This window comes from Chinchilla lanigera, unplaced genomic scaffold (assembly GCF_000276665.1).
Source record: "Chinchilla lanigera isolate Chin_1 unplaced genomic scaffold, ChiLan1.0 scaffold00051, whole genome shotgun sequence".
Lineage (NCBI taxonomy): Eukaryota > Metazoa > Chordata > Mammalia > Rodentia > Chinchillidae > Chinchilla > Chinchilla lanigera.
The window spans coordinates 15,351,275-15,376,288 of NW_004955452.1; the positions used below are offsets into that span (position 1 = coordinate 15,351,275).

The window sequence follows — 25,014 nt, forward strand, 5'->3', positions numbered from 1 at the left end:
GAAGGAAAAACCCTTCACTGCTAGTTCAGAAATGTACTGCTACCTAGGTGTGACAATGCCCACTTGCTGATATGTGAGGTTTTGAATTCTGGAGCAGGTATGGGTCCTCTTTTCACTATTTCTGTTACGGCAAAAATTTGGGCTGTATTCCACAGGAGACCAGAGAGAAAAAAGTTTTAATTTAGATTGGTTACCTCTCATCCTGACTTGCAAGTCAGGGAAGTGGGAATGGACCTGCCTTTGTTCCCAGCTTATATACATTTTTGGTTTCCATGGTAACAGATTGGCATGTTGTAGCCCTGGCCACATGTTGTTTTCCTTGCACCACCTAACCGGGTCAGGCTTCAGTCATGAGCCCAACCACAATGATATATACTTTCTGTACTCTGTTCTGTATGTCCCCCTTTGGATAACGATACATTTCCTTTATGGTTACAATGTTTATCTAGGGCCAGGGGAGGGATGAAACAACCCAGGCAGGGTCATAGGAGGTTATCTGAGCCCAGGTGCTCTTTGTCCTTGGAGAAGCATTCCAGGGCTAAGTCAGGACTGCAAAGTTAACTCTTTACAACCCTCCAGGATGTTTCTCAAGACACATTTTGAGACTTGCATTAAGACTAGAATTATTCTATCTTAAAATGATATGCTAAGAGTCATCGTCCCCTAATTTCCTGGTCTCCCCACCACCCTAAATAACTACCTATCTTTACCTCAAAAATACTGATACAAAGGCTCCTTTAGCAGCAAAGAGACATATGGATACAAAGTTGTCTATGCTAGGAAAGTACAGTATTATCCTTTGAAATGGGTCTATATTTACAAATTTTATTTTTATCTCAAAAATACATATAAATGAAAACCTGCTCTTCAAATGCAGGGAGGCCATGTGGTATTACATTTTTTTCACAAAACATTATATGAAAATCAGTATGCAGCTCTTTTAACACAGTTTATATATACGTGTATATATACATAGTATTTTATGTAAGTAGTTAATACTTTTCTACTTACTGTCCTATAGTGAAAACTAGGAAACTGGGCAGTCCCCTTGCTTTCCAGCTTCTGGAGGTAAATACCTCTCTGAACAATTTTTTAAAGATGAAACATGTAAACTACATAACCTTCTTTAGACATATATACATGCTGTTAGAATAAAGCAAGGACCCTGTCAGGTAAGTGACAGCGTAGTTCTGAAAGAAAAAAAAAAGTTTGAATAAAAATGTAAAACTGAAGACAAGATGATGAAAATTGTTATGTACATGTTCCACGGAGAAATCAGAAATTTTCTCATAGGAAGCAGATCCACAATGCATTTCTGCCTCTCATGATATTAAGTCAGCATGCGCTGTTATTAGCCATGATCTTCCTATATAGTCATGTGCTTCGGCAGGTGCCACAAAGCATCCATTTAACAGTCAATAATGAGGTCATACGGTAGCCACCCCCAAGAAACTCAAAGCGAAAACCAAAAACTAAGTGCAAAATCAACTTGTATGACTCAAGAGCTTCACCAGGTTGAAGCTTTGGTATGTGCTGGAGGCTGTTCTGGTGACCACCAAAGCTTAGTAAGATTCTCTACTCAGGGGTTTGCCCCGCAAAAACAAAACCTCTTGGTCCACAAAACTTAGTAACTATATAAATAAAGTAACTGTACAAAGAAAACAAGCCACAATTCCCTTTTAAGCAAGGGTTTAGTTTCCTCAGGAGCAGATCTGAAAACAAATACCCACAGGCATGTGGCCGATGTGCCACAGAGAAAGTTCAACGAAACGTAAGTCAGTGTTCTTCAACTATAATGTAAGCTGTCTGGCAAAAGAAGACTTAAGGCAGTAAGAGGCGCAGCACAGTGCTCTCTGAGTCAATCCCAAGGTGTTCCAAGAAAGAAAGTAGTTCGGGTTCTTAGTCTGCTAGCTGTCAGAAACTACTTCCTCCTCGTAGTCGTCCTCATCTTCCTTCCTGTCTAGTTCAGAGGTATCTGATGACTCATGTAGTAGGACATACTCTCTGCTGCTGAATCCAAATTTAAGTACATCCTTTTCTTTTAGTTCATAGTATCTCTGTGGCTCAATTCGCTTATTGTTTAAGAAAGTTCCATTGCCTGAGCCCAAGTCAATGATGTAGGGCTTCACCCTCCGGCCAACAGTACCATCAGCGCGAGTGTATTCCACAAGCCTAGCAGAGAGAAAAGAGAGAAGTGGTGAGCAAAACCCTACCTCAGATACCCAGCCTTCTCTAACTAAAGGTCTGTACAAAGCCTAGATGACGTAAGTAACCTGGTTTGAATACAATTCAGGTTAAAACTAGGAAATCAAGGGGAAAGCACTGTGCTGGATAGTAAAACGGGGAGTATGGCAGTTTATATACACGCACTAGAAGAGTAAGAACTGGCTGCTGCTGCTAGGTGGATGGAGGGAATCCATGATAGATGAAAAGCCTGAAATGCAAAATTCAGCACTCTTGTCAATTCTGTTGTATATCACCAATGTTTCTTCAGCATTTTAATGTTTTCTTATATATATATACATGTGTGTATATATATGTGCATGTATATATATATGTGTGTGTATGTATATCTATCTAGATAGATAGACAGACAGACATGTATTTTTTTTTCTTTTTTTGGTCTTTTTGAGACAGGGTCTCACTCTGCAGTTCAGGCTGGCCTTGAGCTCACTTTGTAGCCCAGGCTGGTCTCCAACTTGCTACGATCCTCCTGCCTCAGCCTCCCAAGTGCTGGGATTACAGGTGTAGCCACTAAGTATGGCTATTTTAACATATTTTAGCTTCATTCAAAATGAGAAAAAACAGTGGACTTGGACTTCAAAGTCAAGGGAGGTAGATTTGAGCCAGAGTTCTGTATGCTGATCATTTATTTATTAGGCAAGTCGCCTGCCTCTACTAACTTTGACTTTCTCTTACATCAAATAGGAATAGTAACACTAGTTGTATGTTCCTCAGAGGAGTGTTTTAAGGGCCACATAGTAACAGATACTACTACATAAGTTAGGCAGGTGCAGTTTCAGCTACTATATATGCCAGACATTTTCAGTTGTATCTCCATTAACCTTCATAACAACCCAGTGAGGCAGGTGGACACAGGCCCAGACAGTGGCTGTCCTTGCATCAAATACTTGGAAAGCAGCAATGGCAGAATTCAAAACCCGGGTTTCTGACACCAAGTTCAATGCTCTCATATGAATAAATGAAGTGCAGGCTTGGTGGCATATGCCTGTAATCCCAGCACTTAGGAGGCTGAGGCAAGAGGACTGCCTCAAAAAAAAAAAAAAAGAGGACTGCCTCAAATTCAAGGCTAGCCTGGGCTACATAGTGAGACCCTGATTCCAAAAAAAAAAAAAAAAACGAAAAGAAAAAAAATCAATAAATCTAGTATTAGACATTCTGTGTATACAGTAGTAACTTGGTTCATGAACACTTTTGCTTGTGAACAATCTGGTTTGCAATCAGAAGCATTTGGCAAAATTTTGTTTTTGTTTGTGAACTCTACTTCGGGTGACGAACGCAACCACTTCCATCTTTTCTGGAATCATGGAATGAATTAAGTTCATAAACTGAGGCACCACTGTACATGTAAGCAAATACCAGTAATCCTAACTAACGGAGATATTCAGTGTCTGCCGGCATTTTGGGCGCTTCTTCTACACGTATACCTACCGATACTGAAAGACTGCATGCTGCTTTGAACACGACGGATGATCGATAGGAATGTCGGCGATCCGGCGGTGCCGACCCAAAAGGTAAGCACTTTGTCGATGGATGTACATGACAGGGAGTACTTCATCATTTTTAAAGGGGTAGAGACGCCACCGTTTTTTGGGGATACGTGCTTCTGGGGGCTCGCTGTATTTAATGACTACACCCCGAAAGGTGTTAGTATCCTCAAGAAGAGCCCCAGAGAGTTCAAAGCTTGGTTTTTCCTTCACAGGCACCTCTTTGTCTTTACTGTTGCCCCCAGGCCGAGGTACCAACTCCTGAGCACCACTACCATTTCCGCTGCCCTCCCTCTTCTGGCGGTGCTCCCGTCGTCTGGCGTTGTAGAACTCTCGCTCTTCTTCCTGAGCCTGTAGGTTCTGGCTGTCTCGCTCCCGTCCCTGAGGCGGCCCACTCCCAGGCCTCTCACCAGAGCTTCTCCTTTGGCGGGAATGACCCCGGTGTCTGCCTCGGTCACTGTTCCTAGCCCTTTTGTGTTCCTGATTAGATGGTTCACGGTGCTGCCGATCCTCCCGTCCTCTCCGGGGGTGATCCTCACGTTCCTGAAATTCAAACAGACTTAGTATGTGAAGCAGGTCACCATCTATGAATGAGCTGTACTTCAGTCACTGGGGATCTCCACTCTGGCATTCAGGTCAGAATTTCCCACAGACGTAAGGTAATCAACCTGTGGTAATTATATTCCCTGACAAGGCCATTAAGATTACGCACTATGCTTCTACTTGTCTGTAGGCCTAACAGCACAAGCTCATTTCCGGTGTGCCCAAAAACTGGTACACAAAGGAAAAATACCCTCCCTTCAGAACATGTATAAACCACAGACAAATTTACAACAGAGTATAAAGAGAAAACAGAACAAGTGTTAAGTAGTTATATACTAAATACATAAAGAAAAAAGCTAGGTTTCTCTTATGCCAAAAATAAAACCACAAGTAAACTTTCTTTTTTTTTTTTTTGAGACAGGGTCTTGCTAGGTAGTCCAGGCTGGCAATGCACTCACTATGCAGCCCAGAGTGTCCTGGAACAGGAAATCCTCCTGCTTCAGCCTCCTGAATGCAGGGATTACAGGCATGTGCCACTATTCTCAGCTTCATAATAGTAATTTTGAAGAATAATAAAACTTATTTTTTAACTAATAATAAATTTCCTAGCTTGATCCCAGTACCACAACAAAACAATGAAGATGTAAGAAACCTGGAGCTGGTGCAGTGGTGCACACCTGTAACCCCAACACTCAGGAAGGCCAAGGCAGGAAGATCACCCACTGGAGCCCAGGCTAGGCCACTCAGCAAGATCCAGTCGCAAAATAAAAATAGTGAGAAAAGGGCTAGGAAAAAGCTCACTGCAAAGCCCCTGGGTTCAATCTCCAGTATTATTGGGGAAGGTAGAGCATGTAAAAATTTATTATATTTTTCCTTTTTCTCTTTTTAAAAATTTTTTTGAGACTAAGTCTTGCTATGTAGCCCAGGCTGGCCTTGAATTCATAATCATCCTGCCATAGTCTCTTGAGTGCTGGGGTTATATGTGTGAACCTCCATGCCCAGTGACATTTTTTAAGGACTTGAAAAAAATGCAGAACTATCCATTGTTTCTTGAAAACTAATGCTTTGAAACTCAGCCCACTAGAAAAATTTTCATATTATTAATATATCAGTAAAAAAATAAATCAGTAAGACAAATAATTCAATAGAAAAATGGTCAAGCCAGCCGTGGTGGCACACACCTGTAATCTTAGCACTTGGAAGGCTGAGGAAGGAGAATCACTGAGTTCGAGACCAGCCTGGACTACACAGTGAATTCAAGACCAGCCTGAACCACACAGCAAGACCCTGTCTCAAAAAAAAAAAAAAAAAAAAAAAAGAAGTAAGTTTAATAAATACTCAAAGGTAACCCTCACTTTAATAACCAAAGCATCAGCTCTAAAAGAAATATGAATTTTCTCTTTTAGAGTAGCAAAATTAAAAAGACCAATAACAGTGACTGTCAAAAAAAGAGAACAAGACAATGGATATTCTTAGCACTGCTACTCTAAGTATAAAATGGTATAGCCTATTTAGGGCAATTTGGCAGTATTTAATCAAAATTTCATAAACTAGTAATCCCACTCACAGGGATCTAGCCCACAGAAATGCCATTTATATGTGAGGGAGTTTACTGCAATCTTATTTATAGTAACAAAAATTGAAAATAACCTCATCTTCCTTAGTAAGAACGTTTAAATGATTACATTTCATAAAGGAGTACTTCACAGTCACTAAAAGAGAATGAGACAATGACAAAATACTTAAAATATTAAATGGAAAGGAAAAGGGGGGAGCAAGTTTCATAATGGAGATATCTCCACTTGGCAGACCAGATACGCAGAGGGGTGTTCCCACTGTAAATAGTAAATAAAAACATTTAACTTTAATGCACTGCTGGGGTCACACAAAGCAAGAGAAAACCTCCAAGGGGGAAAGATCAACTAAACATGAGCTTTAAAATCAAAGAGACATACAAGGAGACATACAAGGGAACATGCAAGGGAGACATACAAGGGAACATGCCACTGTGCATAAGCAGTGGAAACAAATCCTACCCGAGGACTTCAGGCATTGGACTAGCAATATACAGTACAGAACATTCATGTATAAAAGTGTTGTAGATGACTAAGGTTAAAAACATTTTCAGTCAGGTATGGTGCCACACACCTATATAATCCCAGAAGTCAGGTAGGCTGAGCAGGATTTTAGTCTGAGCCCACCATGGACAACTTAGTAAAACTGTCTCAAAATATTAAAAAATGATTGCAATCAGGGTATGGTGGTACATACCTGTCATCTCAGTGCTGTGGGAAGCTGAGGCAGGAGCCCAGCTCCTGTTCAAGCCCAGTTGAGGCAATGTAATGATTTACCAAGACCTCAAAATTTAATAAAACACTTAGCACCACTTCTCATTGCATTTATGCTTAGAGGGAAAAAACTGAACCTGAATCTGATCAAGACTTGAGATGTAACTATCAACTTAATAGGAAAAACAAGGGCCACTATAATCTATTAAATGACTCCGGTGAATGCAAATTTAACTGCAAAGGAAAAAAAAGAAAAAGGAAAGAGGAATCTATAGACTCAATGATATTTAGAGTTGGATGTGGTGGCACACACCTGTAATCCCAGCACACAGGAGGTTGAGGCAGGGAGGATCTTTAGTGTGAACTTACTAAATCAGTGAAACCCTATCTCAAAAAAAACCCAAATAAAAACCAAACCAAACGGTTTTTTTTTTTGGTTTTTTTTTTGGGGGGGGGTCTTTTTGAGACAGGGTCTTGCTATGCAGTTCAGGCTGGGCTTGAGTTCACTTTGTAGCCCAGGCTGGTCTCGAACTCACAACAATCCTCCTGCCTCAGCCTCCCGAGTGCTGGGATTACAGGCATGTGCCACCACTCTTGGCCAAACCAGAGACTTAAACACTGATCTATTACAATATGCAGATCTTAAATTTTGATCCTGATTTGAACAGTAAAACTTACACAGAAGCCAGTCACAGAAACATGAACACTGACTAGATATTTCATGTTAGAGGATTATTTCAAATTTATGTTACAGATGTAGCTCAGTGGGAGAGTATGCACTCAGCACTGCTGGAAGCCCAAGATTCAATCCCCAGAACCAAATAAAACTTAGGTGATCTTATTCCCATTGGGATGACTACTATCAAAAAAACAGAAATAGGGACTCAGGATGTAATCAGTGCTACAGCACTTGCCTAGCATGCCGAGGTCCTGGCTAGGACGACAAAACAAGAAACAACTTAAAAAAAAACACAAATAAACAAACAAAAAACAAAACAAGAAACAACTGAAAATAACAAATATTGCAGAAAAACATAAAGAAACTGGGACCTCCAGGTACTATTAGCAGGAATGATAAAATGGTATTGCCATTATGGAAAACAACGTGAGAGATGTTCAAAAAATAAAAAATAGAATTATTATATGATCCACTAATTTTATTTGTAGAATTGATAGCAGGGTCTTGAAGAGATATTTGTACAATCAAATTCATAGCAGCATTATTCAAAATAGCCAAAAGGTGCTGCCACAGATGAATAGATGTATTACAATGGAATATTATCCAACTTGAAAAACGAAGGAAATTCTGACACCCACTATAACATGGATAAACCACAAAGGATGTTACGCTAGGTGACATAAGCTAGACACAAAAGGACAAATAATGTACTATTCCACCTGTGTGAGGTGCTTAGAGTAGCGCCATCCATAGACACAGAAAGTAAAAGGGTGGCTGCTAGGGGCTGGGGAGGGAAGGAACTTACTGCTCTAAGTTGCTAAATTGCCCAGGCTGGGCTTGAACTTGTGCCCCTCCTGGCCTCAGCCTACCGAAGTACTAGGATTATAACTCTTAGAGCGTTGCAATTACAGCTGTGCACTGTTCCAGGCTTTGTGGTTTGTCTTTTTTTTTTTTTAAAGAATCTTTATCAGGGGGCTAGGGATTGAGCTCAGCGGCACAGCACCTGCCTGGCAAGCGCAAGGTTGTAAGTTTGATTCCCGGTACCGGAAAAAAAACAAAAGCCAAAAACAAACAAACAAAAAGAATCTTTATCACTTAGAGCTATGTTCTAAAATACTTACAAAAAAAAAAAAAAAAAGAGAGAAAGGGCTGGGGATTTAGCTCAGCGGCACAGCAGCTGTCTGGCAAGCACAGATAGTAAGTTTGAGTCCCAGTACTGGAAAACAACAACAAAAAAATAAAATAAAATATTTACAGATCGGTTGGTGATGTAGCTCAGTGGCAGAGTGCTTGTCCAGTGTGCACAAGACCCTGGGTCCAAACCCCAGTACCACAAAAAGAAAAAAAAAAAAAGTACAATATTTACAGATAAAATGGTATGTCTGGAACTTGCTTCAAAATAATCTTGAAGGACGGAAAGGGAAGTAAGTAGGAACAGATATGAAACCAAAGGGCAAGACTCTTTATGCTGAATAATACAAGGTGGCTCATTAAATGTTAGAAATTCTCCATCCTAAAACATTAAACAAAAACAGCCAGACAATGGGACAAAGAACAAAATGGAACTTTTCATAACAAGTATCTATCCTTAGGTTCAAGCAGCTAAACAAATCCTAAAATGGATAAATAAAAAGAAGTCTGCTGCTGGGCATGGTGGTGCACACCTATAATTCCAGCACTCGGGAAGCTGAGGCAGGAGGATCGCCACAAGTTGGAGGCCAGACTGGGTTACATAGTGACTTACTATGTAATTACACAGTGAGACCCTGTCTCAAAAACAAACAAAACAAAACAAAATAAAAACACCATTGCAAAGAAGAGGAAAAAGAAAGTCTCATATCTGGAGCAAGGACAGTGAGGGAAGGTGTAACCATACTCATTCATCAAGTCCTGCCTTCTCCAGATGTGAAGCCTGTCTAGAGTGAAGAGGGAACCCTGCATCAGCAAGGCTGATCCTCTGGAAAAGGGGCAAAGAGAAATCCTGAGCCCCGGGGCAAAGGCCTTTTCCCTCACTCAAAGCCTTCTCCTTGCACACACAAAGGGTCAGATGGGGACCTGCTGGCTCAGAGTAACACTCGGTTTCTCCAACTTTCCTAGCCTGCGAAGACAAGCTTCCAGAGGGAGCCTGGCACTGGCCCCTTCTACCCTAAAACACTGCTCTGGGTGCCACCTGTATTGAGTTAACCAGGCCTAAGCTCATTACACCCTTTATCCCTGCTTAAGAGTCACTCACTACAGAAGATAAGACTCCTTGCAATCACCCCCACCTCCCTTGTATAATCCTCACATAGCTTTGTGCACCCAGTACTTTGTCCCTAAAATCTCATCCTTCTTCAACTCCTGAGACCAAGAAAAGCCCAGCCACACCCACAGCCTCAGCTCTGCTTTCACAGTGCTTTTCGCCTTTTTCTCTAACAGAACCCTCTCTCAGCCAGTGCTGCTGTGGACAGTGCTGCCCTGAAGCTCTCCCAAATGATAGTGGTTTTCTCCCCCAACACCACCTCTGGGCCTGGACGTATGGTAGGAGTCTTCCATGCTCCTCACTGCCAAATCTAGAACACTTACTAACCTTCCTTTTCACCTAAAACTGCCAGGTCTGAATTCCAGAGACCCTCATCACCCACTTCCCTCAGTGACAGTATCATCTACTGGCCCTAAACTATTTCCTCTCATTTCTTGTCCGTTTTCCTCTTAGTTCGTTCATCACTCTTTCAATAATACCCAGCAACCTTTCTAACTCTGGCCTCTCTATTCTGAGTTCCTCTCTTCCAATGACACTTCTCTTGCCTTCACCTCACTCACCCTTGGCTGTAACAGACCTTTTCATTCCCAATAACAGCAATCCCACAATACTATAATCTCCATTTCAAGGAACCCTTTTTCTAGCCATTGTTATTCTTTCCAACTCATATTTTATCCCAACTGCAATGATCCTTATCCCAACAAGCAGCAATCCTTTGATGCTACTACCTTTGCTCAAGTCTCTCACCCTCTGCAAACTCTTCCGGGCTCACTCAAATTCCACAGTCCAGCATGATCACTTCCTAGCACATACACTGAAATCTTTGCTCTCTTCCATTCTGCTGCACACTCCTGGCACGCCAACAACCAGCACCAACAGGTGAGTGAGGCTGGAGAAAAGAACCATCCATTCTGACTGGCCTCAAGATGGACGATTCCAAGCCTCCTCAAGGATGTTCAGCAATCGCCCTATGCGTCCCTTATCTATTCATTATCCCAGATAAATGCTTCGCTCCTTTCTCCTCAATCTCCAACACTCCTCTCAGAAGGGATTTTTCCCTATCTGCTCACCTATATCAGTACCTGCACCCACACACTCTTTCCTCCCTTCCTAGGTCCCATATCTATTGCCGATCATCAGTGGTATCAACATAGGAACACTGTTCTCTAGACATCATGCTCCACTGCCTGAAATGTCAGTTTGCACCCCATTTCTTCACTGTTCTTTGAAATAAGATTCCTCACAAGTTTTAAAATCAGTTCTCCATTCCTTTCTATCTTCTCATGAGCCTCTCTAATCAGGTTTCACCCTTTGGTGGGCCTGCTGGTGCTCGCCTACAGTCCTACCACTCTGTGAGGCTGAGGCAGGAAGATAACAAGTTCAAGCTCAGCCTGAGCAACTTAGCAAGGCTCTTTCTCTCTTTTTTTTTTCTTTTTTTTTTTTTTTTCTGGCTCTTTCTCAAAATAAAAAATAAAAATGGGCTGAGGATGTAGCTTGGTGTGAAGGCCAGTACCCAAAAGAAACAATAAAACAGAATAGAGGTGCTGGGGATTTAGCTCAGTGGCACAGCGCCTGCCTGCAAGCACAAAGTCATGAGTTCGATTCCCAGTACTGGGGAAAAAAACCAAAAAAAAAAAAAAAAAAAAACAGACTAGAAAACCCAGAAATATATATATATGCCCCAATGATTTTTGACAAAGGAGCAAATAGCAGTCCAGAGTAAAAATGATGCTGAATCAAGTGGGCATTCACAGATCATTCACAGACCAAAAAGTGGACCTCAAGCTAGGTCTCACATCTTACACTGTATTTTAACAAACTGAAAACAGACTATAGACTGAGGTGTTCAAAATCATTAGCCATGAGGCAGGAAGACTGCTGTGAGTTCTAGGCCAGCTTGAACTACATAGAGAAACCCTGTCTCAAAAAAAAGAAAAAAAAAATCATTAGCCATTAAGGAAGTGCAAATTAAAATTATAATGGTTTACCACTACATACCTAGCAGATGGCTAAAATAAAAAATAATCACAATACAAAATTACTGAGAAATGAGATCATTCATATATTGCTGGTAGGAATGTAAAATGATATAGCCACTGCTATGGACTAAATAGTGATCTTCAAAATTAATATGCTAAAGTATCTAAACTCCAATACCTTATAATATAATCATTTTGTGGGACAAGGTCTGTAAAGATGTGATTATGTTAAAGTAAGAGAGGAGCCCGACCCAATATAGCCAGCATCATTGTAAGAAGAGAAAAGAGAGCCTGTGCACAGAGGGAAGGGATGTGAGGACACCATGAAAAGGCAACCACCTGCTGGGCTGGGGATATAGCTCAGTGGCACAGTGCCTGCCTGACAAGCACAAGCTCTTGAGTTTGATTCACTGTACCAAAAAAAAAAAAAGACAACTACCTGCAAACCAAGGAGGAAGGTATCAGAAGAAACCAAACCTGCTGACACCTAATCTTGGACCTGGCTTCCAGAACTACCCAGAGTACTAGAATTCAGGCATGCACCAAGTTTCTTAAAATTTAAATTTGCAACTACCATACCATTCAGCAATTGTACTCCTAGGCATTTAACCCAAAGAAATAAAATGTTTACACAAAAACTTGTACACAAATGTTTAAGCAGGTGTAAGCATAACAAGCCCCGACCCGAAAACAACCTAGATATTTCTTAATGGACTCATGGCTAAATCTGGACCACTATACACCACTCAGCAATAAAAACGAAGGAACAAACCCCTGATCAGTGCAACGACCTGTGTAACACTCCAAAGAATTTTGTTGACTTAAAAAGATCCACTCAGGGCTGGGGATTTAGCTCAGTGGCACAGCACCTGCCTGACAAGCACAAGGTTGAGTTCAATTCCTAGTACTGGAAAAAAAACAAAAAATTTAAAAAAATTTTAAAAATAAATAAATAAATAAAAAGATCCACTCACAAATGTTACATATGATTCCATTCATGACAAAATTATAGAAATGAATAATAGATGAGCCAGGCATGGCAGCACATGCTGGTAATTCCAGCACTCAGGAATCTGAGGCAGGAGGATCAATGCAAGTTCAAGGCCAGCCTGCACTACATAGTGAGTCCTGGCCAACCTGAGCTACACAGCAAGACCCTGTCTCAAAAAAAAAAAAAAAAAAAAAGGAAAACAATGGGCTGGGGATTTATTTAGCTCATTGGTGCAGTGCCTACCTGGCAAGCCAGAGGTCCTGAGTTCAATTCCCAGTACACAAAAACAAAACAAAAGAAAAAAAGAAAAAAAAATAAGCCAGGTGTGGTGGCATATGCCTGTAATCCCAGCACCCAAGAGGCTGAGGTAGGAGGATCACTGCAAATTCAAGACAGGCCTGCAATAGGAAGTGAGCTCAAGGCCAGCCTGAACTGCACATGGAAACCCTGACTCAAAAAAAAAAAAAAAAACCCACAGATGAAAAGCTTCCAGGAGTTAAAGAAAAATAAAGGTAGAAAAGAAATCGATGTGGCTATAAAAAGGGCAACATAAGGGATCCTTGTAATGATGGAAATGTTCTGTATGCGGACTGTACTGTAAGACATCACCACTGAGAGAAACAGGGTAGAGAACATGTATTTATATTATTTCTGACAAATTCAGATTTTTCAGGTGTGAATCAGCAATCACCTCAACATAAAAAGCTTAATTTAAGAAAACAAGCAAGAAAACCTTCAAACACCCAGTTTTTGGATAGCCCATTGCAGCTACAGGAGAAAACGCACTTTTGCTATTATGGGAAGAGGCTCTAGATGTGGACCCAGCATCAAAATTCCTCGATCCACTTACCTCTTTCACTTTGACTGTTGAGTGATGAGGACTTCGGCTTCTCTTACTCCGAGGAGATTTGCTTCTTTTTTTGCTTTTCTTTTTGGCCGGGGACCTATTCAGAGCACAGTACACACATGATTTTACCATTTCTCTTCCCCCACATAAATTAGCCTTAAGTATCAGGCTTACTACTAAACAACAGCATTTGTAAAGGTCTCTGTTGACTACTAAGAGGGCCAGGGGCTTCACTTTCCTGGCCCTGACTTCTCCCTGTTTTCAGACCCACACATTACTGTCTATGAACCTTCTCGCTTTTTGGCACCACCACAAGCCACCCTGGCAGCCTCTTTTCCTCAAGACCAACACCCCACTTGCCCCTACAATCACGTTCAATCCGCGAACAAGCCTTGGGGCTCTACCTCCTCCTCAGCCCACCTCCTTCCTATCACACTCCTGCTCTGAGCGAAGGGGCGAGGTCCTGCCCGTTAATCACTAGGCGCTTAGAGCCCCAGCTATAACGCAAACGACGGGTACTGAGCTCAACACCCCTCAGCGACCCCACCACCGCCGCCTCAGGATGAAGTACAGGCTGCCGCGCTCTTCTACAGGCCTGTTTCTGACCTTAGCCCTGCCCTCTTTCCTCGGTGAGTTCTACCATCCCAGGCCGCTCTCCACTTACCGGCTACCTCCTCGGGCTCTGCTGCGGTGGCCAGGGCGGCCGGGCTCTCCGGCCGGCGGCGAAGGGCTACCGCCGGAAATGTCTGGTCGACGGTGGACCGCAGGAGCGGGATCTGGGCTGAGGCGTTCCTGCTTAACCACTACGGCTGCCGCTGGCAACCCCATGTCCCCGTCACGGTGCCTTCGCCGGCTCTCTCGCTCGCGTTCGCTCTTTACCTCTTTCATGCTGCAAGCTCGGCGGACCCAAGGAAAAAATGAACCGTTCAGCACGGCTCGCTGAAGGAAATGACGAACTAGAGCCCTGGACTTCCGCTTCCGGTGTGTGGACCCACCCAGCAGCCCTCTCGGCAGAAAGGCGGAACATTTGACGCCCTAATGGGCGGGGCCGTAGTAAACAGAGCTGGGGTGGCGGGAGTTTTAAATTTCTTTCTTTTTTTTTTTTTTGGTCTTTTTAAGACAGGGTCTCGCTATGCAGTTCAGGCTGGTCTTGAGCTCACTTTGTAGCCCAGGCTGGTCTCGAACTCGCTCTGATCCTCCTGCCTCAGCCTCCCGAGTGCTGGGATTACAGGCGTGGGCCACTACGCCCAGCTGGGAGTTTTAAATTTCAAGAATAAATTTGGCGGGCGCGATGACGCATGCCTGTAATCCCAGCACTCGGGAGGCTGAGGCAGGAGGAGGGAGGCTGAGGCAGGAGGATCGTTGCAAGTTCGAGACCAGCCTGGGCTACAAAGTGAGCTCAAGGCCAGAAGGAAGTGAATAGCCAGACCCTGTCTCAAAATGACCAAAAAAAAAAAAAAAAAAGTAAATTTTACGCCTGCCATGATAGGACATCCCCGTAATCCCACCACTTGGTAAGAGGATCACTGTGAGTTCGAGGCCAACTGGGCTATATAGTGAGTTTAAGGCCAGCCTGATCTGCATAGTGAAACCCTGTCTCAACCCAAACAAACAAACACCACAGGGAGACAGCCCAAGTGCCTGGCAGTAGGGAATTCTTTAACAATTTAGTGGATAGTTTGTGGCCACTAGTGATGGTGTTTACAAACTATACTGCAAAGGGAAAAGCCGATTTATTAAACAATAAGGCAATATATATAAAAATGTGCTTACACTATGATTATATTTAAATGTGGAAATAGTTAGGAAAGAAGAGATGGAAATGCAATCATTGGTAGTAACCACTAAAATCAATATTTTTTCCATTTTTCCCCAAATTTCCTGAATTTTACACTATGTTGTCATTTATCCATTTATTACTTATTATTTATTTATTTACTTTTGAGACAGGGTCTTGCTATGTAGTCTAGGCTGACCCCCACCTCGCTATCCTCTTCGCTCAGCCCCTCACTACTCACCTGCCCAGCACCCCCCTGTGCCGGGATTACTGGTTATATAGCTGCCGGGCTCCATTTACATTTAGTTGATCATTCTTTTTTTTAATTAATTTCATTGGTACATTTTAGATATACATACTGATAACATTCATCACATGGAATTTGTACCTGTACATGATATATGATTCTTTTTTCCCATTATTTTCATGGGGTTTTTTTTTGACAATACTGGGGCTTTGAATACAGGGCCTTGTATCTCTAACCTCCTCGCTCTGATTATTTTGAGACAGGATCGCGCAAAATTGTACAAGCTGGTTTCGTACTTGCAATCCTTCTGCCTTAGTCTCCCAGAGACCTATTACAGACATGCGCCACCAAATCTGGCTTCCACTTTATTTGTATTTTTTGTTTTTGTTTTTTGAGACAGGGTCTCACTATGTAGTTAAGGTGCCCTCGAACTGGAGACAAGCCTCCGGCCTCACCCTTCCAGTGCTGGGATTACAGGCGTGCACCACCGTGCCTGGCAGTACTAGTACATTTTTAACAACACTTTTTAAAACCTTGGAATACCCATGCCTTCACTGAGTTATGGTCCACAGCCCTTCTTTGAGAAGTCCGAAAGGGACTCCTGTTTTATAGGTGACAAAACTAGGGTTGAGCAGTGATCTGTTCACCCCGTTCAACGCGCCAACTTGACCTAGACTCAGGAATTCGAACTCCTGCTTTCCCTGCTTCCAAGAGTACCAGGGCGACCGGTTGACCCAGGGGGATGTCTAGGAAGCCAAGCACCAGAGTTTTTGGCGCAGGCAAAGTAAAACGAAACTCAATTGCTGTTGGCCCCGCCCTTCTCCGAAGCCCCGCCCCAGCCGGGGGGGGCTGGGAGAGAGGTTTCCATGGTGACGACAAACAAGGCCAGGATTAGAGGGGCAGCTCCTGAGCTGCCACCTCTACGGCGCCATGATCCCCCCCGCAGACTCTCTGCTCAAGTACGACACGCCCGTGTTAGTGAGCCGGAACACGGAAAAACGGAGCCCCAAGGTAAGGACTGGTCTCAAGGGATGAAGAAGCCCGGAAGCTCCAACGGGGAAACACAGATCCCGGCGCTGAGCATCAGAAATCCCAAAGGACAGGGATTGCAGCGACTGCCAGTAAAGGGAATTGGGACCAGGAAGAAGGCTGGGAGAGTTTACAAGAAGCCAGATGTCCGGTGTGACCAAGAGGGACAGATTTAGGTGGGAAAGAAGTCACACGGAGATGGCTGGAGCTCGCTGTTATTCATAGTATCCGGATCCAAGACCAGGCAGGGATTTCCCCATCACTGGAAAGGGGAGGGCGGAGGCTGACCACTCATCCAGAAACACACATTCAGGCATTGGGTTAGGACTAGTGATTTTTCATGGCTTCTTTCCGCTGCGACATTTCTGCTGAGCTGACAGATGGGGAAAGTAGTATGGGAATGGGGAGGAATGTGCAGGAGACTTGAAGCAGTCCAGGGGGCCAGGATGTGTAGAGCCAAGTACCTGATTCATCTCTTATGCTCACCTTCCTTTCTCAGGCTCGGCCACTGAAGGTCAGCCCCCAGCAGCCTGGACCCTCCAGTACAGTCCCACAGCCACCTAAAGCCAGGCTGCCCTCAACTGCCTGTGTTCCAGATCCTACAAAGCAGGCAGAAGAAATTTTGAATGCCATTCTGCCCCCAAGGTAAAAAAAAAAAAAGCAGGACTAATCGCCTGGAGAAGGCACAAGTCTTTGCACCCTAGAGATTAGGGTTGTGGGAAGGCACTCTGCCTGTCATCTTGGCTGGGGTTTCTTCTCAGTTGCCCATAGCTCCCAGAGTTTTCATCTGTCTGGATCCTGGAAGGGTGTCAGGGAACTTCACGTCAGTCTACTCTAATTTCCTAAGTATTCTCAGCCAGTCCCATAGCCTTAGATGCTATGTGCTGATGGCTCCCAAATGTATATTTCCAGCACTCTCCTCTTCCTAAATGTTCGCCTAAACCATACAGTCTTCTACGTCCCCAGTATCTTTACCAAGATGTCCAATAGACAGCTCAACCCCAGTATGTCCAACCTACAATAAGCTCTTCCTCCTGCAACCAACTCATTCCAGACTTTTTCCTACTTGGGACTCAGGCTGCCTTTCTTTGCTATTGGTCTGTCACATCATGTGTTCTCTCCTTTAACAAATCTTTTGGCTCCACCTTCAAATTATCTCCCAAATCCAACTATTCTTTACCACCTCTGCCATCGCCATCTTGTTCGTAGGATCTGTCACCTTCCTTCTCAACATGATCCCTTTACCCAGCTTTTTTCTTCTGCAGCCACATTTATCACAGACATGCCTTTTCAACTGTTTTTATGTAATAACTGTGCAGCATAGCTTCCCTAGCTTTGGTACTGGGGATTAAACCCAAGTCCTCAAACTAAGTTACACCCTCAATCCCTTTTATGTTTTATTTTGAGACAGGATCTTGCCAAGTTGCTAAGTAGCCCAGGCTGGGCTTGAACTTGTGATCCTCCTGCCTCAGCTTTCCAGAGTAGTGGGGTTACAGGCATGTGCCATCATGTCCAGCTAGCATTTTTTTTAAGGTTGTGATGAAAAGGGGAAATAGGCAGAAACAGGAGGCTGTGATCTCCTTAGAGATGGAGGTCAGGTGATTTGTCTATTGGTTCCTTCCCACTAATGTCGCAGAAGTCTTCTACCCCATAGAGGTTCTGTCCTCAAACTCCTTGTTGCCATTCCAGGGCCTGCTGTGCCTCCAACACAGGATTCATGATGGGGAGCCCACACAAGCACCTTGCCTTCAAGAACCTCCCCAGCCCCAACACACACATTGGCCTCTTTCTGACTTAAATAGGGTTCATGGTGCCCTGTATCTCTACCCCATAAATTGGTGAATTCCCACTGTGCCTTCTGTTCAGATCAAGCAGAATGACTACATATCTGTTAGGAGGGTAAAAACTGGAACGGTGGGTGCTTTCACAGAGGACCCTCGAAGAATGGAGATCGCCCACCTATCCAACCCTGAAGTAAGGTGTATCAGTCAGGGTTTTTACTAGAGAAACAGATATAACACAAGATGTACAAATGTATAAGAAATTACAAGATTGGCTTATGACGGTCAGCCCAAGAGTTGTATGAGGAAGCGTGCAGAGGGGGTCTGCACACTGAAGACTAAAGGAATCAGTCCAGAGTCTGGAGTTCACTGCAGAGTTCCATGCAAGTCCATACCAGGAGGCCGATGAGCCTGCGAGGGAAGGATGAAGGCTCCAAGGCAGAAGCCAAAGAGTCTGCACTAGAAGCCAGGAGACGAAGTCCAAGCTGAAGGTGAAGACTGGAGCTCCTCCAAAAGGAATGGAAGTTCCTCTGCCCTTCCTCATTTCCCTTTTATATTATCTAGGTGATGATCCACCCTAGGCTGGCTCCTCTGCACCGTAGGGTGTAGAATTGCTAAGCCAATTGCTGAGCCAAGTTTAGCTAAGCTTCTACACTCAAGTTGAGATAAGCAGTCAACCACTACATAAGGTCTCTATGGAGGGAGCACAGTGGGCATGGCTTTGGAACCCACACTGCAAGGAAAAGAGAGAGATGGGGATCCTGGGGGTGGTGGTATAGCTATCTCTCACTCCTGTTCAGTTTGGGAGCTCAAAGGGCCCTCTCAAGCCTACTTGTTCCACTCAGCCTGGCTGTGTCTGTGCTGCAGGGAGTGGGTGGAAGACACACAGCTATGGATCCAGCAGGTGTCCAGCACCCCCAGCACCAGGATGGACGTGGTCCATCTCCAGGAGCAGCTGGACCTGAAACTGCAGCAGCGGCAGGCCAGGGAGACAGGCATCTGCCCTGTGCGCAGGGAGCTCTACTCACAGTGTTTTGGTGAGTGGGCCACATGGGGCTAGGCACCATATGCCCTCCTGATTGCTTCCCTACCCCTTCAGCACCAATCCAGGTCCTGAGCTCCACTGAGTAGGAGCCCACCCCATCCTGGAATCACCCCTCAGCCTCACCCATCCAGTAACTACTCACCCCCACCCCTTCCAGCCCTGCCTCTCCCACTGTTACTGAATCCAAGAGATGAGACATCAATGTGGAAAAAGGAGGATTTATTTCCAGGATTTTAGATGCACATTGACCCAGATGAAATCAGGTCCAAAGAGGTGGGCGTTAGAACAAAGGAAACGTTCTAGTTTTATACATTTGGCTGACAGGGGTTGGTCTTTAGAAACTGGGCACGGGGGGGGGGGGAAAGGGTGCAGAAGCAATTAGTAACTCAGCCTTGAAAGAAGACAAAGCCTTATGAGTCCTGTGAGAACAAGATGACATAAACTCTGTTTACAGGACATAGTTGCCAATCTTATCTGTACCAGAACAAGAAGTTATAGCTACAGGGGAGGAGGAGGCAGGTTGAGGGGGACTGCTAAGTCCCCCTTCACTACCAGTCCCCCACCTGCCACTCACTCTGATCCTGACAACCTGGAATCCTTAGCCCTTAGCAGATGTTTGAGGTAAGGTAAGAACTTCCAGTTCAAGTCTTTATTTGTTCCAAGGTATTTTATAATAAGCATGCACTAATTTTTAATCAGAAAAATTAATATTCTCTATTTATACACATTCATCAACGTTCAGCTCTTGGTCCAGAAAAATATTGCAGAGTGATTTGTGATGAGTTCGCAGACAGGGATTTAAGATCTGCCTTCCCAAGTGCTGGTGTCAAATGGCTGTCCTGAACTGCCTCACCGGCCCTGGGGACACTGATCTGCAAACCCCTCCCAACTCAGGTGCCCCTCAGTCTCAGTGTGATTGGGTTTGCCCTCCACATTGGTATTTATGGATGGGAGAGGTAGGCAAACTCTAGATCCTGCTGCTCCCACCCCTAAATCAGTCCAACCAAAGAATCCACTTTTAAACAGCCACCACCTTCACACTGAAGAGGTCGTATTTCTTTAGTAGTGCTTAGGTTCTGCCTGACGATGGAAGGAAGGGGACCTACTGCTGCAAACAATGTGCAGCCCTAGTGTACCTGTGCTCTGGCAACGCACACTTGCTGACTGCATGCCACTTCCAAGTGCCGACTTCAGAGTGGCTGCATGGCCCAGCTTGTTGGTCCATAGCCTTCCCTGAGGCCGTGTCTCCAAGAAAGAGCATACCCCAGAGCTCTTCCCAAGAGGAAGGCTGTTTTGCCATAGACAAAGTGCACATCCCCTTGCTTCTGCCTTCTCTGATCCTGTGGTGTGCATATTGGAAGATGAACTGATCCGGGAGGTCACCATCAACTGTGCGGAGAGGGGGCTGCTGCTGCTGCGCGTCCGAGATGAGATCCGCATGACCATTGCTGCCTACCAGACTTTGTATGAGAGCAGTGTGGCATTCGGCATGAGGAAGGCACTGCAGGCCGAACAGGGGAAGTCAGACATGGAGAGGAAAGTGAGTGGGATTTACCAGGGCCCTTTGGCCCTCTGAGGCTCTTCTGTCAATCTTGGAGCCACATCTTTGTTACTGCAGCACTGAATTCTGGCCCCTAGAGTACCCTTCTTGCATTTGTGGCCCCGGCCCTGGACTATTCCAGCAGGGCCCAAGAGGTTACTAATAGCCAGTCTGGTGGTCTTGGCATGGTTGTCCCCTAAGGAAGCTCCATGCCAGTCACTGACCTCCCACTGGGTGGCAGTAGAAACCCTGGCAATATCAGTTTGGACAGCTGTTTCCCAAGTCCCCCCACACCACTACCCACATGGTGACACCCCAGGATGATGGGGCATTGTGTCTTCAGATTGCAGATTTAGAGACGGAAAAGAAAGATCTGGAGAGGCAAGTAAATGAGCAGAAGGCAAAATGTGAGGCCACCGAGAAGAGGGAGACCGAGAGGCGACAGGTGGAGGAGAAGAAGCACAATGAGGAAATTCAGTTCTTAAAACGGACAAATCAGCAGTTGAAGGTAATGGAGGTGCAAGCCCTGTGCCCTGGCCCAGCCCCAGCCTCAAAGGCTAGACTGTTCATTACTTCCCCACTGGTTGGTGGCTTTTAAATGGCCTACATGCACTGCCAAGGGGTAAAGGAGGCTGACTTTGGGAGCAGGTGAAGGTTCTCCATTCCTCTATCTCTGGGTGTGGGCCTGTTCTCAACTCTGACACTCCACGATACCTAAGCAGTGAAGGACATTCTTCCCCCTGGAAGAGTTGCTTGTCCTCAGAGAAAGAATGTTACAGAAAGTGGAGCCGCTTTCTGCTCAGAGTTGGTCCTCGCAGCCTTCCTCCATGTGCAGGGTCTCCGCTGCAGGCTTTGGCAGCAGTGTTTTCTCCTCGAGTCCCCTGAGGTGCTGTGTCTGGGACAGCCAGTGGGTGAGCAGTGAAAGGCATTGAGAGGATTTGAAATTGGAGACCTCCTCCAGTGTATGGGGGTTTTCCTCAGAGCCCAGTTGCTGGTGGCATGCTTCTGTCCACCTGAGGTAGAAGGAGGAGCTGAGGGAAAAAAGGCTGTGTGGACGAGAGGCCAGGCTACCGGCCTCTGCAACTCCATGCTCTGTCAGGCTAAAGATTCACAAAGGTCAGGCCCCAGATCAGCAGCATCCTCATCATGGGCAACTTTGAGAAATACATTATTGAAGCTGGGCGAGGTGGGGCACACCTGTAATCCCAGCATTCCAGAGGCTGAGTCGAGGACCCCAAGTTTGAGGCCAGCCTTGGCGGCATAGAGAGGCCCTATCTCAAAAAAGAAATTATTGGCCCATCCCAAATCTGCCGAGCAGAAACTGTGTAGTTGGTGTCTTGTGATCCAGCTTTTTTTTTTCAATACTGGGGATTGGACCAAGGGCCTTCACACTCCACAATCCATCTTGATGACAAAGTCCCAGGAGATTCTGGGGCTTGCTGAGGTTTGAGCATCACTCTTACACATGTATGGCTTATGGACGTTGAACAGCTTTCTCTATGGCCCTGGCCCAATGCCTAGTCTTAGAGCAAGGTTCCATTCTTGAGATTGGCAAGCATGCTGGGGTCTGCACACCAAAGGCCATCCATTTGTGATAAAGAAGGCTTTGTGTTAACCACACCAGCGGATGACAGAGATTTTGTTAATGAAGAGCATAACAGAAACCAAAAAAAAAAAAAAAAAAAAAACAAACCCCTAGAAGCTTTCATAGCCAGATGTCTGCATTTACTTAGCCTCTGAAGGTGCTTCCCTACTATAACCCTTCATCAAGCATATTCCTTTGTCATAAGCCCAGGTTCCTCAGTTCCCCCTACAGCAGTTAGCAATGAGAGCAAAATGAAGTACTTTAGCACCTGACGTTCAAAAGCAACCTTGTAATCCCCAGGGTGAAGTATGGTTTAGAAATGAGTTATTTTTATTGGCACAAAGCAGCACTACAAATAAAACTTCTTGCACTCCCCAGAATAGACCTACTTACATACAGATCTGTCCACAGACCATGACAGTAAATTATTGTACTGGCTGCCAGAGGAGCCCAGTAAATAACTCCCAAGTCTCTTAAGCTTTTACTACAAGATGGACAGCTTCCTACTCACTGGTAGTAATTTTCTCTAATTGGGTGTCAAGTTGTCTCAGTGGCTGATAATTTGTTTTTTTCCCAAACCTCTGGTCCCAGCAATGCCTCCAGGATCCTAACCTAGACGGCCAATGTTTAACTTAGCAGACATACTCAGACCTGAAGTCTGAGCAACGAAAAACCATTATTTCAACTTTTATTCAATTTCCTTTTCAACACTTTACATTATATTATACATTGAGCTTATTGTATGGAAACCAGCACAGCTATGGTTTCTCCTGATGTTAGCAACACTGTATGCCAAGCCAGAAATCAGCTAACATAGAAAATATGGAGTTGGGAATGAAAGAAAATAAACACTTGGAGTGGCAGCATTTGGATTATTCTTCCAGACTTTTATCACCTCTCAGCTATTTGTTAGGCTGTAAGTTTCAAGTATTAATGGAGTTTGTTTTTGTTTTTCAGGCCCAACTGGAAGGCATTATTGCACCAAAGAAGTGATAATTTCCATATGGGTCTCAGTGAGCACTCCCACCCCCATCATAAGCCCTTTGTAATAAAAAGCTGGTTTCCTGAATGAACAATGCAACCCATCCCCAATCACCAGCTACGTATTTGTCAGGAGTCACACTATGGCCTGTGTCATGAAGCACCTGGTCTGGTGGTTAGGCTGCTGGTTGGGCAACGGAAGGTAGTGTAACCCAGTCTGAGTGTGCAGCTTTAGGGTCAACCTGGAGACTTTGTCAATTCAAATCTTAAGAAGCAACTGATTTCCCAACAACCCTAAGTACTGACTTCTGGCCAAGCAGCTGCTCCTGTCTCAAATTCTTGCTTCAATCCATCTCATACCTTAACTTGGGCTTCCCTGGCCCCAGTCCTTTCACGTTCATACCTACTCAAATGCAATTTTTAGTAAATCTTCTTGGAGCTATGGTTTTATATTGTAACATCATTTTTTTTTTTTTCCTTTTTTTGAGACAGGGTCTCGCTATGCGGTTCAGGCTGGCCTTGAGCTCACTTTGTAGCCCAGGCTGGCCTCGAACTCACAACAATCCTCCTGCCTCAGCCTCCCAAGTGCTGGGATTACAGGTGTGAGCCACCACACCCAGCTCATATTGTAACATCTTGTCCCCATTCACTATGTCAGCTGGATCCTTTTCTCCTTAGATGCAGACTGCCTAGATTAGGAAACTGTGGCACACAATTAAATCATGACTTTGGAGAAAGTAAATGCTTGCTGGAAAGGAGTACAAGTCCCAGTGTCCTTTGGAGCTGTCTGTACCTCAGCTCCTCCTCGACAACAGACATCATTTGTTTTCCTTATTCTGCAGAAAATCAAACCCTGACTCCACACCCTCCTTATTAGCCAAGTTTAATTAGCCATTGGAGAGGTAACAACATCTTGCATACAGTTCTAATTATCAATGATCAGCTACAGGCTACAAACTTTTGTAGACTCAGAAGATTGAATTAGCAACATAAAATCTTTAACTCAGGGCAGACCAGGGTGCGCCAGGGCAGCAAGCTAGGTCATGTCCATTATTCAGTCACATTGCACAAGTACCTTTCCTAAGAAGGCACTAACATTTCCATTTGTTTAGAATGCCTGGAATGCTCGGTATCCCCTAAGAGGAACAGGGACTCCCTCCTTGGCAGGACTTTGATGTGACACTGGTCCTGGTCAAGGCTTCCAGGCTCAGTTATTCCAGAACTGTCACACAAGAACTGTACTTCAAGTGAACCACATTCCAGTACTCCATCCTGAACTGGAAGTCACAGCTCTGGACAACTGTCCCGGAGAACTCTTAAGTCTCCAGGGAGAGAACTGTTCCTTTGATCTGCTGGTTCCACGATGTGACAGTAAAATACCTGTGTCCAAGTGGGTCCCCTTAAACTCAGTGAGGGACAGAAGTTGCTAAAGCTTTTCCTTCCTATTTTTAAGCCTAGCCATGTATACTACTATCCTTGAACCTACTTCTCAGTACAAAAGAAATACCATGCAGACTTCATGTCCCATTTCTGTCAATATACACACACAACAGGGGCATGCTCGGGAGGAACTAAAGGCAGAGTCAAGTGTCTGAAGTGGCACAGCACTCTTTAAGGCTGAGGGGCTTTCTTATTTCCACTAGCACTGCTGAATGGTTTCAGCTGCTAAACCTCAGAACAAACATATTATGGCCTTAGAAATGCCACCTGGGCATTAATAAAATCAACACAA

The 25,014-nt window shown here is 44.5% G+C and overlaps 2 protein-coding genes across 2 annotated transcripts; one reads left to right on the forward strand and one right to left on the reverse strand.

Moving 5' to 3' along the window:
• Positions 1-805: 805 nt before the first annotated feature.
• Positions 806-14,271, reverse strand: Snip1 (Smad nuclear interacting protein 1). The gene is made up of 4 exons (XM_005395208.2): positions 13,962-14,271; positions 13,301-13,394; positions 3,673-4,271; positions 806-2,172 (listed from the first exon to the last, which is right to left on the reverse strand). Exons 1-4 carry the CDS (start codon positions 14,183-14,185, stop codon positions 1,908-1,910), a joined length of 1,182 nt encoding a protein of 393 aa, XP_005395265.1. The 5' UTR covers positions 14,186-14,271; the 3' UTR covers positions 806-1,907.
• A 1,897-nt stretch (positions 14,272-16,168) lies between these two features.
• On the forward strand, positions 16,169-23,727 carry Dnali1 (dynein, axonemal, light intermediate chain 1). Its single transcript, XM_005395209.2, has 6 exons — positions 16,169-16,332; positions 16,850-16,995; positions 18,999-19,168; positions 20,538-20,716; positions 21,060-21,224; positions 23,259-23,727. Exons 1-6 carry the CDS (start codon positions 16,252-16,254, stop codon positions 23,292-23,294), a joined length of 777 nt encoding a protein of 258 aa, XP_005395266.1. The 5' UTR covers positions 16,169-16,251; the 3' UTR covers positions 23,295-23,727.
• Positions 23,728-25,014: the final 1,287 nt, after the last annotated feature.

What these genes read in the sequence shown, in the direction of transcription:
- Dnali1 (XM_005395209.2), top strand. Translation starts at nt 16,252, where the DNA reads ATGATCCCCCCCGCAGACTCTCTGCTCAAGTACGACACGCCCGTGTTA. An exon ending in CGGAAAAACGGAGCCCCAAG is followed by an intron (nt 16,333 to 16,849) that starts GTAAGGACTGGT and finishes TTCCTTTCTCAG; the next exon opens with GCTCGGCCACTGAAGGTCAG. An exon ending in AGTCAGACATGGAGAGGAAA is followed by an intron (nt 20,717 to 21,059) that starts GTGAGTGGGATT and finishes TTGTGTCTTCAG; the next exon opens with ATTGCAGATTTAGAGACGGA.
- Snip1 (XM_005395208.2), bottom strand. Translation starts at nt 14,185, where the DNA reads ATGAAAGAGGTAAAGAGCGAACGCGAGCGAGAGAGCCGGCGAAGGCAC. An exon ending in AGAGCCCGAGGAGGTAGCCG is followed by an intron (nt 13,395 to 13,961) that starts GTAAGTGGAGAG and finishes TGCTCTGAATAG; the next exon opens with GTCCCCGGCCAAAAAGAAAA. An exon ending in CATGCAGTCTTTCAGTATCG is followed by an intron (nt 2,173 to 3,672) that starts GTAGGTATACGT and finishes TCTCTCTGCTAG; the next exon opens with GCTTGTGGAATACACTCGCG.